This window comes from Oncorhynchus gorbuscha, linkage group LG04, assembly GCF_021184085.1.
Source record: "Oncorhynchus gorbuscha isolate QuinsamMale2020 ecotype Even-year linkage group LG04, OgorEven_v1.0, whole genome shotgun sequence".
In the NCBI taxonomy this organism is placed as follows: Eukaryota; Metazoa; Chordata; class Actinopteri; order Salmoniformes; family Salmonidae; genus Oncorhynchus; species Oncorhynchus gorbuscha.
The window spans coordinates 8,164,637-8,184,614 of NC_060176.1; the positions used below are offsets into that span (position 1 = coordinate 8,164,637).

The 19,978-nt window shown below is 45.0% G+C and overlaps 1 protein-coding gene across 10 annotated transcripts in view; it reads right to left on the bottom strand.

Annotated features, from left to right (window-relative positions):
- The window catches only part of LOC124033586 (adenylate cyclase type 2-like), a 90,150-nt gene that overhangs the window by 6,092 nt on the left and 64,080 nt on the right, over positions 1-19,978 (bottom strand). For 6 of the 10 annotated variants that reach the window (XM_046345657.1, XM_046345652.1, XM_046345656.1 and 3 more), the window contains 19 exons: positions 18,938-19,105; positions 18,486-18,635; positions 17,011-17,171; positions 13,661-13,772; positions 13,134-13,261; positions 10,369-10,527; positions 10,099-10,231; positions 9,808-9,996; positions 9,520-9,560; positions 8,712-8,771; positions 6,443-6,520; positions 6,067-6,136; positions 4,655-4,752; positions 4,415-4,499; positions 3,526-3,663; positions 1,747-1,851; positions 1,383-1,567; positions 1,000-1,114; positions 620-820 (listed from right to left, as the gene is read on the bottom strand). In XM_046345657.1, coding sequence (XP_046201613.1) covers positions 620-820; positions 1,000-1,114; positions 1,383-1,567; positions 1,747-1,851; positions 3,526-3,663; positions 4,415-4,499; positions 4,655-4,752; positions 6,067-6,136; positions 6,443-6,520; positions 8,712-8,771; positions 9,520-9,560; positions 9,808-9,996; positions 10,099-10,231; positions 10,369-10,527; positions 13,134-13,261; positions 13,661-13,772; positions 17,011-17,171; positions 18,486-18,635; positions 18,938-19,105 — 2,376 coding nt within the window. Of the gene's footprint in view, positions 1-619; positions 821-999; positions 1,115-1,382; positions 1,568-1,746; positions 1,852-3,525; positions 3,664-4,414; positions 4,500-4,654; positions 4,753-6,066; positions 6,137-6,442; positions 6,521-8,711; positions 8,772-9,519; positions 9,561-9,807; positions 9,997-10,098; positions 10,232-10,368; positions 10,528-13,133; positions 13,262-13,660; positions 13,773-15,877; positions 16,424-17,010; positions 17,172-18,485; positions 18,636-18,937; positions 19,106-19,978 lie in introns of those variants that run through there. The other 4 variants (XM_046345658.1, XM_046345661.1, XM_046345659.1 and 1 more) reach the window with 3 other exon arrangements.

A 19,978-nucleotide genomic window follows, 5' to 3' on the forward strand; every position in this document is an offset into this window, starting at 1 on the left:
AGTAGGGGCAGTAGGAGTTGAGGACGTTGATGTGGACTATTTGAGAGTGACTGTAAGTAGGGGCAGTAGGAGTTGAGGACAATGATGTGGACTATTTGAGAGTGACTGTGAGTAGGGGCAGTAGGAGTTGAGGACAATGATGTGGACTATTTGAGAGTGGCTGTGAGTAGGGGCAGTAGGAGTTGAGGACAATGATGTGGACTATTTGAGAGTGGCTGTGAGTAGGGGCAGTAGGAGTTGAGGATGTTGCTGTAAGAATGCAGTGGCTCTGTCTCTACCATGCTGACACAACGATGACATCACAAATCACAATTCCGATGAAGGGGCTGATTCATGGAGCTGTGGGTTGGTAGGTGGGGTGAGACAGGCACTGATATATGGTACAATGATCCATAGAAGTGGGACTGTTCTTACCCTGGGGGTTCCATCCCTTAACCACACTACTGGAAATCATAATAAACCATTTATGGGTAAATCCAAACAATTCCACAACTAAGTGTTTCCCACTAAGCTTTAGTGGGTGCAGGCCAGTGGAGATGGGACCCCAGTGTAGATAGGAGGAGGAGCGAAGGATGAGTTGGACTCAGTCGACTACCAGTCATCCGTCCTGGACTCCTACCTTGTACTTCTCAGTAAGTAAAGTGTTTGTGAGGAATCCCACCTCGTTCTTTTTATTCTCCCCAACAAACAGCGCAGCCACATGGGCCGGCAGCACGTTCTCCAGGAGCAGGCGGTTCAGGTTCTCCCTGGTCTCGATCTCATCCTGCTCCGTACGGTTCTTATTCTTCAGAAGGAAGTCCTGGCGGAAGCATGACTCATTCTACGGGACAGAAGTGATGTGGTAATTTAGTAGTAAAAGGAAAGAGGTAGTGGAAGAGGGGGGTAGGGCAAGAGGGGGGTAGGGGAAGAGAGGGGTAGAGGAAAAGAGGGGTAGGGGAAGAGAGGGGTAGGGGAAGAGAGGAGAACAGAGGCCAACAAAGAAGAGGAACATGTACTGACCTGTTGTGAGATGATGAGCATGGTGACCAGGAACAAGGTGATGTATATACAGCTCATCACCTCAGGGTGTTTGACCAGCCCCAACGCTCTCAGAATGGTCCCAGAGTCCTCAGTTCTGGAACACAGAGCTCAGGGGTTAGAGGTAATCTAAAGTAAAGCTCAGTATAAACCAGGTAGGATATAGTACCAGGTGTTTGATGCACAGTACAGAACAGTGTTGGGGTCAATTCAGTAAGTGGATTGAAATTCAAATAATGAATTGAAACGAACTTCATAGAAAACAAATCAGAAATGACTTAATAATATATAAATGTTACTGAATCACTTCTTGAAATGAAAACTGAATCTACCCCAGGCCTGGTACACAACACATGATATAGTACCTGTTTTCATTGAGTTGGTTGTAAAGCATTTGTCCATAGCAGCTGAAGAGACCATCCTTGGCGCTGAGGATGATGATGTAGTAGGCTGTGGAGGCCAGGGTGAGGAAGACCACTTTAAGCTCAAAGCTCACCCTCAGGAACACTCCACAAGCTATGAGAGCCAGGATACAGCTGAACACAGAGTACTGAGAGAAAGATGGGGAGAGAGAGACCGAGAGAGAGAGCGAGAGATAATATATTTGCAAACAATAAAAACACTGAAATGGAAAGTATAATTTCAGAACTGTGTGTTGCAAGCGTGCCATGCTCTATCAACTGAGCTACAGAAGACCTGTTAGTGAGGGATATTGTAGGCATCACTCACCGGCAGGTAGAACAGGCTGCCTGGATGCTGCTCACTGGAGTTGTCAGATGGAATCAGATCAGGGTTACCATTGATATCACACGGTGACTTCGTCTGGATGAAGCACTAGAGGGAACCAGATTTGACTGATAGTTAACCGCTAAGTGGGTCTGACCGAAAACAAAAAGGCTGTGAAGCATGTGTTATTGGCATGTCTGTTGATGACTTGATGTTCTTCTTACAATAAGAAGCTAATGCTCTTGTTGCTTTAAAAAGTTGATGTAATTGCATGTACACGTTAGGACATTCTGTTCTATGTTTAATCAGTGAGATAGTGAGTTGTTTTTTATTTTTTATTTTATTTCACCTTTATTTAACCAGGTAGGCAAGTTGAGAACAACTGCAACCTGGCCAAGATAAAGCAAAGTATTGTGACACAGACAACAACAGAGTTACACATGGAGTAAACAATAAACAAGCCAATAACACAATAAACAAGTCAATGACACAGTATTCAAAAGAAAGTCTATATACAGTGTGTGCAAAAGGCATGAGGAGGTAGGCAATAAATAGGCCATAGGAGCAAATAGTTACAATTTATCAGATTAACACTAGAGTGATAAATGAGCAGATAATGATGTGCATGTAGAGATACTGGTGTTTAAAAGAGCAGAAAAGTAAATAGAATAAAAACAGTATGGGGATGAGGTAGATAGATTGGGTGGGCTATTTACAGATGGACTATGTACAGCTGCAGCGATCGTTTAGCTGCTCAGATAGCTGATGTTTAAAGTTGGTGAGGGAAATAAAAGTCTCCAACTTCAGCGATTTTGCAATTCGTTCCAGTCACTGGCAGCAGAGAACTGGAAGGAAAGGCGGCCAAATGAGGTGTTTGCTTTGGGGATGATCAGTGAGATATACCTGCTGGAACGTGTGCTACGGGTGGGTGTTGTTATCGTGACCAGTGACCTGAGATAAGGCGGAGCTTTACCTAGCATAGACTTATAGATGACCTGGAGACAGTGGGTCTGGCGACGAATATGTAGCGAGGGCCAGCCACTAGAGCATACAGGTGGTGGGTGGTATAAGGTGATTTGGTAACAAAACGGATGGAGCTGTGATAGCCTGCATCCAGTTTGCTGAGTAGAGTGTTGGAAGCTATTATGTAGATGACATCGCCGAAGTCGAGGATCGGTAGGATTGTCAGTCTTACTAGGGTAAGTTTGGCAGCGTGAGTGAAGGAGGCTTTGTTGCGAAATAGAAAGCCAATTCTAGATTTGATTTTTGATTGGAGATGTTTAATATGAGTCTGGAAGGAGAGTTTACAGTCTAGCCAGACACCTAGGTATTTATAGTTGTCCACATATTCTAGGTCGGAACCGTCCAGGGTGGTGATGCTAGTCGGGTGGGCGGGTGAGGGCAGCGAACGGTTGAAAAGCATGCATTTGGTTTTACTAGCGTTTAAGAGCAGTTGGAGGTCACGGAAGGAGTGTTGTATGGCATTGAGGCTCGTTTGGAGGTTAGTTAGCACAGTGTCCAAGGAAGGGCCAGAAGTATACAGAATGGTGTCGCCTGTGTAGAGGTGGATCAGGGAATCACCCGCAGCAAGAGCGACATCCTTGATATATACAGAGAAAATAGTCTGCCCGAGAATTGAACCCTGTGGTACCCCATAGAGACTGCCAGAGGTCCAGACAACATAACCTCCAACTTGACACACTAAACTCTGTCTGCAAAGTAGTTGGTGAACCAGGCGAGGCAGTCATTAGAAAAACCAAGGCGTTGGTTGCGTTAACTTACCAGGTTGAAGACTGCTAGGATGATGATGACCGCAGTGGTGATAGTGACCAGAGGGAGGCGCACACACGGCCTCTTGACCACTGCCTCGGACACAGCAGGCAGCCACTGACAGGACGACAACTTCTCCGGAAACAAGCGCTGAGGGGTGGGAGGAGCGAGGCATCCAGCCATGGGAGAGGAGGAGTGGATAGGAGGGGGAGAGGGGAAGGGATGAGTGTGTATATGGGGGGTGAAATGCATGGAAGAGACAATGTGTGACTTACTAACACAGCAGCACTGAATGTTCAGTTTATTTTCAGAAAGACAGGATAATACACTGAGTGTACAAAACATTAGGAACACCTGCTCTTTCCATGAAATAGACTGACCAAGTGAAAGCTATGATCCCTTATTGATGTCTCCTGTTAAATCCACTTTAAATTAGTGTACATGAAGGGGAGGAGACCAGTTAAAGAAGGATTTTTAAGCCTTGAGACAATTGAGATATGGATTGTTTATGTGTCATTCCGAGGCTGAACGGTCAAGACAAATGATAAGTGCCTTTGAATGGGGTATGATAGTAGGAAGGTGTTCCTAATGTTTTGTACACTCTGTGTATCTCTGACTACTGAATGTAATAACTACACTGCCTGTCTGTCTGCACCATGGCATTGAGATGGTATGCACCAGCTGTCAATGGCCACATAACGTCAATGTACAACTTCTCAGGAAAAGACCCGGGGATAGATGGAATTGCTTATGCATCCTAGCCAGAAAGCGTGTTTCCACTGTCACAGTAAGAAATACACACAGTACACACACAGTTCCCCACCCCCACACACAGTCAACTAAGCCTTGCCCTGTCCAGAAATAGGGCTTGTTGTGACCTAAGCCTAAAACTCCCACTGACCTGCAGGTGACCTGCGAAACAGATGCCCAGGGTCAACAGGAGGACACAGGCCAGCACTCCAAACGACATTCCCAACATTTTGGAACTGAGGGATGAAGAAGGGAAAGATCCAACACTGAATCCCAAAAGTTCAAATATTGGTTGTCATGCCATTATTGTTTCCATGGTTTAAGAGGAACAACCATTATTACTACCTGTTGAGAAATATGTTTCTTATAGCCACAAGGGAAAATCACTCACTCTTTTGTCACAAACATCTGAACCACAAAGATGCAGAAGAAGATGAAGGTGGCACAGCCGATGTAGTGCTTGAACATGGGCAGATCAATGGCCCGGTACTGGGGAGGAAAGAAGAAGTCATGTTTGAACCTCTCACAAATACTAAGTACACAGTTTTTACAGTATGTATAGTGCATTTGGAAAATATTCAGACCCCTTGACTTTTCCCACTTTTTGTTACGTTACAGCCTTATTCTAAAATTGATTTAAAAAAGCATTTCCTTATCAATCGACACACAATACCCCATAATGACAAAGCAAAAACAGGTTTTTAGAAATGTTTGCAAGTTTATTAAAAACCAAATAAAAATATTGCATTTACATAAGTATTCAGACCCTTTACTCAGTACTTTGTTGAAGCACCATTGGCAGCGATTACAGATTTGAGTCTTCTTGGGTATGACGCTAAAAGCTTGGCACACCTGTATTGTGGGAGTTTCTCCCATTCTTCTCTGCAGATCCTCTCAAGCACTGTCAGGTTGGATGGGGAGTGTCTCTGCACAGCTATTTTCGGGTCTCTCCAGAGATGTTTGATCGGGTTCAAGTCCATGCTCTGGCTGGGCCACTCAAGGACATTCAGAGACTTGTCCCGAAGCCACTCCTACATTGTATTGGCTGTGTGCTAAGGGTTGTTCATCTTTCCCTTGATCCTGACTAGTCTCACAGTCCTTGCAGCTGAAAAACATCCATACAGCACGATGCTGCCACCACCATGCTTCACCGTAGGGTTGGTGCCAGGTTTCCTCCAGACTTGGCATTCAGATCAAAGAGTTCAATCTTGGTTTCATCAGACCAGAGAATCTTGTTTCTCATTTGCTAAAATTTCTAAAAACCTGTTTTTGCTTTGTCATTATGGAGTATTGTTTGTAGATTGATGAGGGGGAAAAAATTATTTAATCAATTTAAAATAAGGCTGTAACGTAACAAAATGTGGAAACAAGGAAAGGGGTCTGAATACTTTCTGAAAGCACTAAGAACAGGTGCGGTCTGTGTAGGCTAATCAGAGATATCAAGAGATTGAACCAAAGAAATAGATTCCGATATAACATTTAGCATGTTGTAAGGGTTAGGAACTCAAATGTCATGTATGAATGTTTTTGCTTTATACTGTATCTTACATAAAGATATTGCCATTGTACAGATGTACATGTTGTATATTAGGACAGTATAAGGCTCCTTTCCACAGTGTATAGAGACCATAGAGTCTGTCAACCGACCGGCATGTAGTTATTCCAGAGACAACTGGTATGTCTTTATATTGTATCTATAAGGTTCTAGAGATTTTCATTGTGGAGATGTAACTACTACAGTGTATACTAGGACAGCAATGCTCCTCTCAACAGTGTCTAGACAGCTCTGAGACAAACACTCACCTGTTTCTCCAGCTCTTTCTTAGGGAACCACACAGCCAGACTGCTAATCTCCTCAGACTTCACCCACTGTCTGGAGGTCACATGGGGAGAGAGTGTGAGGAGAAGTGTGAAAGAGTGAGTGGGTGTGTGTGAGTGAGTGAGTGCAAGCTCTCTATTTTTACAACTCAATATCTAAAATACATTTTCTGATGACTTTGACTCATCTTTGTCAATATTATTCCCAATTGGCTAAATAAGACTTTTCTCAGGGTGTTGGTGGCTCGGAAGATTAGATAACATTAGACCCTTCATTCTGAGATTAGGTTTAAACTTGTGGTCCTACCTAGTGACTAATTTCAGAATGTATTTTGACTATTTAGTGACTATAGAGACTCACTTGCTGCTGAGCTCATCGATGGTGGTGGTCATCTCATTGTGCAGCTCCTCATCAAACTTGCTCTTCTGGGACTTGTTCCTGTAAAACACTCAGACAATAAGGAAGAGGTAGACCAGCAGACACACAGAGCCCAACAGACAGACGCAGACCGACCAACACGCAGGCAGACCGACCGACACGCAGGCAGACCGACCGACACGCAGGCAGACCGACTGACACGCAGGCAGACCAACCGACACGCAGGCAGACCAACCGACAGACCGACCGACCGACACGCAGACCCGACCGACACGCAGACCGACATGCAGACCGACCGACAAGCAGACAGACCGACCGACACGCAGACCAACCGACACGCAGACCGACATGCAGACCCGACCGACACGCAGACCCGACCGACAGACCGACAAGCAGACCGACCGACACGCAGACAGACAGACCATCCGACACGCAGACCCGACAGACTGACCAACACGCAGACCCGACTGACACGAAGACTGACAAGCAGACCGACTGACATGCAGACCGAACAACACGCAGACCAACCGGCAGACCGTCAAGCAGACCGACACGCAGACCGACTGACACGCTGACTGACCGACCGACACTCAGACAGATTGGCCGACCGACCGACACGCAGAGACAGACTGACCAACACGCAGACCCGACCGGCACGAAGACTGACAAGCAGACCGACTGACATGCAGACCGAACGACACGCAGACCAACCGGCAGACCGTCAAGCAGACCGACACGCAGACCGACACGCAGACAGACCGACATGCAGATAAACCGACCGACACGCAGACAGACCGACAGACCGACCGACCGACACGCAGACCGACCGACACGCAGACCGACCGACAGACACGCAGACCGACCGACAAGCAGACAGACCGACCAGCACACAGAGAGACAGCCCGACCGACACGCAGACCGACCGACAAGCAGACAGACCGACCGACACGCAGACCGACCGACAGACACGCAGACCGACCGACAGACACGCAGACTGACCGAACGACACGCAGACGGACCGAACGACACGCAGACCGACCGAACGACGCGCAGACCGACCGACGCGCAGACCGACCGACGCGCAGACTGACCGACGCGCAGACCGACCGATGCACAGACCGACGCGCAGATGGACCGACACGCAGATGGACAGACACGCAGACAGACACGCAGACTGGCACACAGACAGACAGACCGACCGACCGGCACGCAGACAGACAGACCGACCGACACTCAGACAGACAGACCGACACTCAGACAGACAGACCGACCGACCGACACTCAGACAGACAGACCGACCGACCGACACTCAGACAGACAGACCGACCGACCGACACTCAGACAGACAGACCGACCGACCGACACTCAGACAGACCGACCGACCGACCGACACTCAGACAGACCGACACTCAGACAGACCGACCGACCAACCGACACGCAGACAGACCGACCGACCGACACGCAGACAGACCGACCGACTGACACGCAGACAGACTGACACGCAGACAGACCGACCGACTGACACGCAGGCAGACAGACTGACACGCAGGCAGAAAGACTGACACGCAGGCAGACAGACTGACACGCAGGCAGACAGACTGACACGCAGACAGACAGACTGACACGCAGACAGACAGACTGACACGCAGACAGACTGACACACAGACAGACAGATTGATGCTGGTAACCCAGCCAAGATCATGCAGGTTATTCAGTCCCAGTGTGCTGTGCAGGGAGGCAACTGGTTTAGGCCATTCTCAGCATTAGTGGAAACAGAGAGAAGGGGGGTGGGTGTGTGTCATTTATTCTATAATGTGTGTGTGTGCAGGATGTTGTGTGTTAGTTGAACTCGGGTGACTGAACAGGAGTCTGTCTCCCAGCAGTACCCCTGCTCTGTGCCCCCTGCCCCACCAGGAAGGAAACATACACACAGACACACAAAGACAGACACACACACAGACAGAGAGGCACACACACGGTATTTATAACAGCACATAACTCCAGTAGGAAAACAAAAAGACACTTTAAACACTTAGTAGAGAGTGGTTACTATGCCCTGCTTGCTTTGTAAAGGTGTGGGAATCCCTGTGATGCCCTGTTACTCAGAAGAGGGAGGCTGCTCTAGGCAGTATGGGGGGGGGGTTAACCCAGAAAGAAGGGTTGGAGGTTAATGGTGCTGTGAAACATCAAGATTCTCCTCCTCCACTCAGAAGGGAGCAGTTGCGTTGTGAGCCATGCTGGCGCCACTCACTTATAGGTGCTGAGCAGAGGGGCGGGTGAGGAGATGGGCTCCTCTACAGACACATCAAAGCTGTCAGGGACCAACAGTGAGAGATAGATACATTCAACATGGTGACATCGTTGTCCCTGTATGGGACTGTTGTATGTGAGGATTCGTGTGTACTAAAACAACAAATGTCTGTCTCTGTAGTATGGATCAAATATTAATAAAGCTTGTATTGTAACTGAATAAAGAAACTATTTTGTTTTTATTAAACATTACATGAAGAGGGACTGTTCCTGACCAATGAAAGACCACATGGGAAGCAACACAGCCGGTTCCTGTTAAGTGTCCATTCACAGTATCGGTGTCCACTAGAACCACAGCCGAGACGAAAGGTCTTTCGGGGCAATTTTCTTATTTCTCTGTCCTGTCTACTGCACTCACGTGGTTCAGCTTTTGTCAGTAAGGAGGAAAAAGAGACAACTTCTAAGCCCTTTGCGACCAAACTTGATGACCTTATAAAAAGTAAATGTGTTTGTGTTTTTATATACAATACGTGTAACATTAAGTGGACTTACAAATCGCTTACCATTTACTGTACAGTGACTGATCTGTTGTTTGCATTTGGTAATTTTAAAAAAAGAACTGGCTTCCTAAATACACCTCCACAACCATAAACACCCACTTTATCAACAGACTGATGCATAGCAGGAGTACCAATCCAGTAAGGAGAGTCTGACGTCACCACTTTGACATGATGCCAGTTCAGGGCTCTTGTTAACATATAAACAAATTAACTCATCCTCTCCGTGTTCTCAGACTTGGCCTTCCTTACCTCTCAGTGATCTTCGAGTGAGCTGTGCGCAGAGGGATGTCCTAGATTTTTTTTTAAAACAACTGTTGTTAGACACATCGTGCGTAAAACAGCAAGAAGTAAATCACCATTTAAACATGCCATCAACAGTCGCAACAGTCTTCCACAGGAAATAGTGATGTTTGTAGCAATACATTTCAACCTGTTATGCTTGATTTGATGTGTAAAGTGGACTATTTCTGTTAGAGGAAGTATGTCTGGTAATCTTTTCATCAGTTATAATGCAGTGGCCCCCCAGCCGTCACTCACCTTGCAGCGTGATTTTCCATTGACCATGGTGTCTGTGGTGTACCCCTCTCTGCTCTGTAGGTGGGCGAAGGGTTTGACGGCGCCCCAGGACTCCAGGTAACGGGTCATTCTCACTGACGCCCGCATCTTCAGCCCGTCATTCACACGCGGCTTGGGCATGCTGTGGCTGTTCAGAGCCTGGTTCTTAGACTGATGACACACACACACGTTAACGAGGAGTACAGTCTCACATATACAGATAAGGCCCTTGTCAGGGATTCTGGAGGTAATGCATTAAATGAGGTAGCTCACCCGAGGATCGATGACAAGGTATGTCTGTATGTTGAGCTCCTTCAGGTAGGCATCTCTTAGCCCACCGTTCCCCTCCTCCACCTCATAGGCCTTGTTCAGGTGCTTCAGGGTGGCCTCAGTGATGTGGACGCGCCTGATCAAGACAAAGATGGGGGTTATTATTAGTAAAATGGACTTACTAGGACTAGGTTACCACTAGTAACTTAATAATGAATGCCACCATTAGGATTAAAGATTTACCATACATGGTTAACTCAACTACTAACATACCCAGGTAAGCCTCCAGACTCCATATAATTGGCCAGGGTGACGTCATGTGACCAAACGTCAAACTGCCACTTGCGGAGGCCAATCACACCGCAGAGCACGTTGCCGGAGTGCACGCCCACTCTCATGTTGATGTCCACACCTGTGGCCTCGCGCACTCGTCTGAGGGGCAGGATCAGAATATGTCAGATGTGTGTGTGGGTTCATTTAGGTTTCCCTGGGATTCCTTCTTATTGCTTTGACATCAGAGCCAGCTGAACAAATCAACTATTTCCTTCTTGTCATAACATGCGCACACATGCATACTGACGCCTACTTCAGCCTGTCATTTTAATATTTGTCTGTTCCCTGTTCTTTCTGAACATCTGACATACTCACCACATGCGCTGCTGCTACGGTCTATTATCTATACTGTTGCCTAGTCACTTTACCCCTCCCTATATATACAGTACATAAATACCTCGATTACCTCGTACCACTGCACATCACCTCAGTACTGGTACTTCCTGTATATATCCATGTTATTACCTCCTTCCCTGTACATCGACTCAGTACTGGTAATTCCTGTATATAGCCATGTTATCACCTCGTACCCTGCACATCGCCTCAGTACTGGTACTTCCTGTATATAGCCATGTTATTACCTCGTTCCCTGCACATCGACTCAGTACTGGTACTTCCTGTATATAGCCATGTTATTACCTTGTACACCTGCACATCGACTCAGTACTGGTACTTCCTGTATATAGCCATGTTATTACCTCGTTCTCCTGCACATCGACTCAGTACTGGTACTTCCTGTATATAGCCATGTTATTACCTCGTTCCCTGCACATCGACTCAGTACTGGTACTTCCTGTATATAGCCATGTTATTACCTCGTTCCTCTGCACATCGACTCAGTACTGGTAATTCCTGTATATAGCCATGTTATTATCTCGTTCCCTGCACATCGACTCAGTACTGGTACTTCCTGTATATAGCCATGTTATTACCTCGTTCCTCTGCACATCGCCTCAGTACTGGTAATTCCTGTATATAGCCATGTTATTACCTCGTTCCCTGCACATCGACTCAGTACTGGTACTTCCTGTATATAGCCATGTTATTACCTCGTTCCTCTACACATCGCCTCAGTACTGGTAATTCCTGTATATAGCCATGTTATTACCTCGTTCCCTGCACATCGACTCAGTACTGGTACTTCCTGTATATAGCCATGTTATTACCTCGTTCCCCTGCACATCAACTCAGTACTGGTACTTCCTGTATATAGCCATGTTATTACCTTGTACACCTGCACATCGACTCAGTACTGGTACTTCCTGTATATAGCCATGTTATTACCTTGTACACCTGCACATCGACTCAGTACTGGTACTTCCTGTATATAGCCATGTTATTACCTCGTTCTCCTGCACATCGACTCAGTACTGGTACTTCCTGTATATAGCCATATTATTACCTCGTTCCCTGCACATCGACTCAGTACTGGTAATTCCTGTATATAGCCATGTTATTACCTCGTTCCCTACACATCGACTCAGTACTGGTACTTCCTGTATATAGCCATGTTATTACCTCGTTCCCCTGCACATCGACTCAGTACTGGTAATTCCTGTATATAGCCATGTTATTACATCGTTCCCCTGCACATCGACTCAGTACTGGTAATTCCTGTATATAGCCATGATATTACCTCGTTCCCTGCACATCGACTCAGTACTGGTACTTCCTGTATATAGCCATGTTATTACCTCGTTCCCCTGCACATCGACTCAGTACTGGTACTTCCTGTATATAGCCATGTTATTACCTCGTACACCTGCACATAGACTCAGTACTGGTACTTCCTGTATATAGCCATGTTATTACCTCGTTCCCCTGCACATCGACTCAGTACTGGTACTTCCTGTATATAGCCATGTTATTACCTCGTACACCTGCACATAGACTCAGTACTGGTACTTCCTGTATATAGCCATGTTATTACCTCGTACACCTGCACATAGACTCAGTACTGGTACTTCCTGTATATAGCCATGTTATTACCTCGTTCCCCTGCACATCGACTCAGTACTGGTACTTCCTGTATATAGCCATGTTATTACCTCGTACACCTGCACATAGACTCAGTACTGGTACTTCCTGTATATAGCCATGTTATTACCTCGTACACCTGCACATAGACTCAGTACTGGTACTTCCTGTATATAGCCATGTTATTACCTCGTACACCTGCACATCGACTCAGTACTGGTACTTCCTGTATATAGCCATGTTATTTTTATTTGTTATTGTTACTGACTGTGTATTTATTCCTTGTGTCACTTTCTATTTTGTATTGCATTGTTGGAAAAGGAACCTTAAGTAAGCATTTCACTGTTAGTCTACACCTGTTGTTTATGAAGCGTGTAACAAATGAAATGTGATTTGATTGTCCAACAGGGCAGAGAGGAGCCATGATAAAGCCTTCCTTTGACAGACCCTCCAGTCCTCCACAACACCTGATTATAGAACTAACTCACTCTCATAACCATCATTGACCCAGACAACTCATGTTAACACATACTACTTAGGCCAGAAAGTCCCCCTTGCGTTATACAATAGCACTACCCTCCCTACCCGACTTTAACACATTTGATTTACTATACACTATTTATCTCACAATCTAATGAGAATACATGTTGCTAAAGTCCTGGAACTAACCAGAAGGATCACATGTTTTAGTAATTGTCTTCCCCCCAGAAGGCCTCCTCTGAACTCACTTGATGGCCTCACACATGTCCAGACCCATCTTCACACAGTTCTTGGCATGCATGGGCAGGGAGACAGGCAGGCCAGACACACAGTAGTAGCAGTCTCCCAAAATCTTGATTCTCATGCACTCGTTCTCCTGAAGAATAAAATAGAAAAATACCACAGACCACGAAGACCATCCAAGAAGCAGATATGTCAACTGGATTTAGCATTAACACAAACAAGGTATCAGAAGTTCTCCTGAAGAACCAAACACACAACACATCCATACGTGTCCAGCCCAAGAACTACATGTACTTGTTTTTAACTATCTGAGGTTATTTGTATCATGAAATGCACTTTATAAAATAAATATATTATTAGAATGATTATGATGAAGCAAGCACTGATTAATGCCACATAACAAGTGGATTATGCATTACTACACTGTCGTGTTCTCATAATAAGCGTAAAAATGTAGCTAAATATGAAATACAAGGTGAAAAGTCAGTGTTCATTTAACTAAAGGTGCAAATCTTACAAATTATTAACTCACCTTTGCAATCTGGTCAAACTTCCCAAACAGCTCGTTGAGCATGATGACCAGCTCCTTCGGAGAGCAGTCACTGGCCAATCGGGTGAAGCCCACAATGTCAGCATACAGAATACTGCAAAAAGAGAAAAGCCAAGGGTGTGTTCATTAAGACACACGGTTTCCAAATAAAACAAGAAGTATTCATTATTGGACAAGTTTAGATGGTCCCTCCCTGTTGCACATAGTTGTTTCCAAGCATTTTCTTGCGTTTCATGCTTACTGATCACGACCGACTCAGGACATATGGGGTCAAGACATCAGTGTCATAATGAAACCGGTTGTCTGCATGGATACGGCCGGGCTGGCCGCTACACTGATTAATCCCTCTGATGTTGTTGTGTCACTAAACAAGGGTGTCATTGTCCGATAACGGTTGACTCCTGGGGTGTTGAAATGGAGTGGGGATAACTGATTACAGCTGGAGGTCCTATCCTGGGTGAACAGTAATCCTATGGGGCTAGAGAGGAGGTGAAGACTGAGTTGAAGGGAGATCGTGCTAAGAGGTTTGGCTCAAAGACAAACTACAGCAGTGTTTTTCCTACATTCATTTAGCAGCACCGTTGCCTCCACTCCAAAATATATGATTAAAACACACAGTACCAGTCAAAAGTTTGTATACACCTGCTCAGTCCAAGGTTTCTTTATTTTTACTATTTTCTACATTGTAGAATAAGAGTGAAGACATCAAAACTATAAAATAACACATATGGAATCATGTAGTAACCAAAAGTTTTAAATTGCAGAGAACTAGCTTTGAAACTGTAAAATGTTCTCTCCGTCCATGGCAAAATGTGTAGAACAGCCACTAAAATGTGTAAAACAGCCACTACAATGTGTAGAACAGCCAGTAAAATGTTTGCTATTGGCCACGTCCAATAACACGCCCCCCCACCACCACAATGCTAACTTTGCCACAGCTGCTGACAAAAAATAATGGGGGAAGCACTGCAATGTACACTGATTGGAAGTGCTATAAGCATATTTTTAACCCTATCCTCCACACAGAGCACCTGACCCTGGCCACCACACATTCAGCCGCCACAGCCTAATCACTGGCTCATTACCAGGGCTCAGAGGGCTAACTGCTGCCAAGGTCAGTCCTCATTAAAGTAGCTAACATTAGCCTGTTGTTTGCCAAGCAGACCAGACCAGAGAACCATGACTGCCCAGTAACTCTGACTGACAACAACCAGGTGTTTTCTTGGAAAGAACATGTCTAATGACAAGCATGTCTTGTGTCATTACAAGGATCAAATGTGGAAGTGGTTGGGCTATAATTCACAGTAACACCAAAGGGTTTAAATGAGGATTCATCACTAGCCGAGCCACAGCAGCACATGATACAGTCTGATCTTCACAAGGCCTTCTCATATCAGACAGTTTTAATGTTCCTCCTTTTCTATGAAATCATATTAATTATGGGTCTAAACTTATCATCAAATCAACCAGGTAGTTACAAATGTCCGTTTGTTAGGCTACTGAGAAGATCGAAGAGTGTTACCGCGTTGACCTTAATTTGGGCAACAAATGGGCTCCCTCTCTATCCAGGAAGGTAGAAGGTACAGTACAGTCTGTAAGCAATTACAGAGTCTAAAACTTAGGGAATCTATTGAGCCATCTGCCAAGGTTCACTGAATAGGCTACAAAGCCAATGTCTGTCAGCACTTTCTAAATGAATGCCCATAAAACAAAAGGCCTCATTTGGGTCAATGCTCAGCTAACACTGTCATGCTAAATTCCATGAGAACTGACTGGGCATTGTGAGTGTAAATAGACTGCCCAGAGCAGTGATGGGCAACTCCAGTCCTCGGGGTCAGAGGATGTTAGGGGATAATTAAATTAATACATTTAGAGGACACAAACTAACTATTCAAAGCACACATGCAACATATGTGTCACGTTCTGAACATAGAGAGCCCTTGTTTCTCGATGGTGGAGTAGGTCAGGGCGTGACTAGGGGCTAGTCTAGTTTAATATTTCTATGTGGGGTCTAGTTGAATTTTTCTATGTTGGTGATTTGTATGATTCCCAATTAGAGGCAGCTGGTAATCATTGTCTCTAATTGGGGATCTTATTTAAGTAGTTGTTTTTCCCACCTGTGTTTGTGGGATATTATTTTGTGTACCACGTAGTCACGTTTCGTTGTTTCTTTATTGTTTTGTTGTGCGGTTCACTTACTTCAATAAATAAGATGTGGAACCCAGATCACGCTGCACGTTGGTCCGAGTATGCTTCCAACGAAGATCGTGACAATATGATTTAACCCAGTGTTCAGACTATTGTTTCCATCTTTGCGGGCCGGCACCGGGTCTCACTGGGCCATGAATCCGGCGGACCTGCTCTCACTTGGGGCCAAAGCCAGGCCACTGGTACTTTTCAGCTGGCATTTACATAACAATGGCTAACTGTGAACTTTAACACCTTCTCACAAAGCAACTGATTCTGCTCTTCTCAAGTCCCTAGCTATGGAAACACAATTTCAAAACCAAATCAAATCGTATTTGTCACATGCACCGAATAAACAGGTGTTGACCTTACAGTAAAATGCGTACTTACAAGCCCTTAACCAACCATGCAGATTTAAGAAAAAAAATCAAAGTAAGAGATAATAAGTAAGAGATATAAGAGAATAACAAATCATTAAAGAGCAGCAGTAAATAACAATAACGGGACTATATACAGAGTCAAAGTACGGGGGCACCGGTGTCCAGGTAATATGTACATATAGGTAGAGTTATTAAAGTGACTATGCAGAGATAATAGAGAATAGCAGCAGCGTAGAAGGGGGGGGCAATGCAAAAATTCTGGGTAGCCATTTGATTAGCTGTTCAGGAGTCTTATGGCTTGGGTGTAGAAGCTGTTTAGAAGCCTATTGGACCTAGACTTGGCCCTCCTGTACCATTTGCAGTGCGGTAGCAGAGAGAACACCCTATGACTAGGGTGGCTGGAGTCTGACAATTTTTAGGGCCTTCCTCTGACACCACCTGGTATAGAGTTCTTGGATGGAAGAATGCTTGGCCCCGGTTATGTACTAGGCCGTTCCAGAAGCAGAAAAAGAGCCAAAATGTAAAAGCTAAAGCCAAAAGCGGAGTTTCGTTCAAGAGGACATTTGGGTTGGGTAAATATTTTCCATGTGTGTTATTTGGTAGACTGAAAACCGTGCTTAGTTTGACAGGCAATGAGTGACAGGCAAAGGATAGGATTCTACTGTGTTTCTTAGTAATTTTCTTCGAATATAACAGGTTATTTCAACATGCTGTATGCTTCTCAGTCATATTCTTAGTCCTTGACAGGCTATTGTTGTACTGTACCTGACGTTCTCGTGTCTCTTGACGTAGAGACTGTGGAAGTTGTTGTCTTTGACGAGTCGTTGCTGCTCTTCTTTGTCCTTGCAGTCTTGCAGACGCTCCATGATGGCCAGCTTCATCTTCATGGAGATGTAGACCGGCAGCACAGACTGCAGCAGGTTCTCCTACGCACACACACACACACACACGTTAGCATCAACACACCACACCCACCCAACCACACACACTGTCCGATAGACAAAAGGTCATGAACCCAACCCAATCTGAGTATCAACCAGCTGTCAGAGTGTCTTGCTGATCTAGTAACTCCACTAACAAGGGCCCTATTCATTCAGATTACTGTTAAAAGCTTTATAATCATTGTGATGCCAGTCTGGTTGTACAGCCAGTCAACAGACAGATAGAACATTGCATTGAGAGCCTCTGGAATGGAATAGAGTCAGGTGAGATGAGAATCTAAGAAGTTAATAAGGAGATGTCTCAGGAAATCATTCTTCAATCCCCATTGACCCCATCATAATTCCTGTTCACCCGTATGATGCAATACTGAGGCAGATCGGTACAGATCTAGGATCAAATCCTAACTTTAACCATTAGTGGAAGAAGACTAGTGTCACGGGGCAACTGGTTAGGCCTTCATACTCTCCCAGATAGATTACCACCTCCTGGTTCAAATGACTGGAGCAGGTTTTCCAGTAAACCGTAAAGCACAAAGTGGCCTTGATTCGGTTCAGTCAGCTCAGCTCTGTGCTGTAATTGATCTGGCAGATTCTATCTGACTGGGTCTAGAGAACAATGCTCTGTGGGAGGGAGAGAGGGAGGGAATACGGTTCACCTCAGCGTTGAGACCCATTTCAAACCCTCCCTTCCCTCTTCTCTTTATTTATGGTGCCTGTGCTCTTTGGCTAACGCCTGTGGCACTGCTCCTTTTTTCGGGCTCAATACAACAGAGTGGAACAGAGCCGGTTCAAATGTTAGCGATTATATCATTCCATTCTGTCCTGCAAGACAACAGAGCAGCCAGCAGCCTCCTCTCTCTCATGGTGTGTGGTGTCACTTCCTAAGCAACTATTATTCTAAAAAAAACAATTATGGTTAAAAATCCATTTGAAACAGACACCCGTTTTTACTAACGGAGCACACACAGACATCTACTTAAAAAATCATTAATTAAATTTGATTTGAAGGGGATTTGATCATCGTAATGAAAAATACAAGCCAGAAAACAACAAGGCTGCTGGTCTTAAATTAAGTAAAAATTAGCCAGTGCTATTATGACAACAAATATTTTAGCCTAACACTATTAACTTTTATTAGTCTTTCATACTTCCTGTATTCAGTCGGGTGTGCCCCTGTTCAGAAAGAGACACCCCTGGGAGATCGCACTTGCCAAGTAGATTTCTATTCTCAAGGGTCTTTCCTTAAAGGTAAATAACGAAATCAAGAAGATAGCAGAGTGTCTGATAAGATGTTCTCACCTGTTGTCTCTTTTCGATCTCCAGCTTCATGCGGATGCCCAGACATCTGAGTGTATCCTGGAAGGTCTGTCTTAGTGCTCTCTCCATCAGGACCTTATGGAAGGCCCCCACCACACTGCCACACAGAAACACCACCGCATTGGACAGCAGCTGGGGACAGAGGGACAGACATTACAACCTAGCTGCACAGCATAAGCATTGTCTGTTTTCACAGAAATGTGTCTTACGACCTTAAAAACTCCTTACAGGAGATCAAAAACAACACTATAGCACACAATCTTGTTGAAACAAACATGACACATGAGTTATTAAAAAACACACACACACACACACTTCCTGTTTATAGAAAACTATTTAAAGCACAACATTGTGAGCATACATAACGTTATGCATCACCAGGAGATCACGTAACACATGTATAATTGTTACTAACAGCATAACAAATAACACACCTGATTGGCCAGAAAGGGGCTGGGATCTTGGGTGTTGAAGACAGTGAGGCGTAGAGTGAGGACCATGATGTGAGAGAGTGAGGAGATCACACTGAGTACCACAGCATAGCACATCTGGAAAGGCAGCATGGTGTACACTGTGAAGATGATGAACAGGAAGAAGGGAACCTACAGGAGAAAAGGAGAGAGAGAGAGAGAGATAGGTCAGACTGATGTGACATGAAACACTGTGTGGGGAAAGAGCCTCGGATTGGCAGCACTATCCAAAGAACAAGTGGTGTTACTGGACAACTGTCACCTCAGTGTACTGGCAAGATATGCTATAACTAGACAAATATAACTTTTTGATGCTTCTGTTCATGTGTGTATATCATATATGTACACTCAGTGGCCAGTTTACTAGGTAGGCCACCCCGTTCTCAAAAATGGTTCGCTCTTACAGTGAGTCATGTAGTCGTGGCTTGCTATATAAAGCAGGCAGACAGGCATCAAGGCATTCAGTTACTGTTCATTTGAACGTTAGAATGGGCTAAATAAGTGACCTAAGCAACAGAGAGTGAGTGGCATGATCGTCCTTGCCCCTTGGCCTGCAGAACAGCCTGAATTCATCAGGGCATGGATTCTACAAGGTATGGCATTCAAAAGTTGCTCAATTGGTATCAAGGGATCTAACGTGTGCCAGAAAAACATTCCCTATACCATTACACCACTGCCAACTGATGTGAATTTCAATTCACATCAGAATTCACATCAGTTGGCAGTGCTGTAATGGTGTATTTTGCCCATTCTAACATTCAATCAAACAGTAACTGAATGACTTGATGTCTGTCTGCCTTCTTTATATAGCAAGCCACAGCTACATGACTCACTATCTGTAGGAGCGAACCATTTTCGTGAACGGGGTGGCCTACCTAATAAACTGGCCACTGAGTGTTTTGTTTGTTATCACATGGAGAAGATTGCATGCTCTGTAGGGTAGATCTTAAATCAGATAACTTCTTCAGGGAAGGAACAGAAACTGTGTGAAACATAATTCTGCAA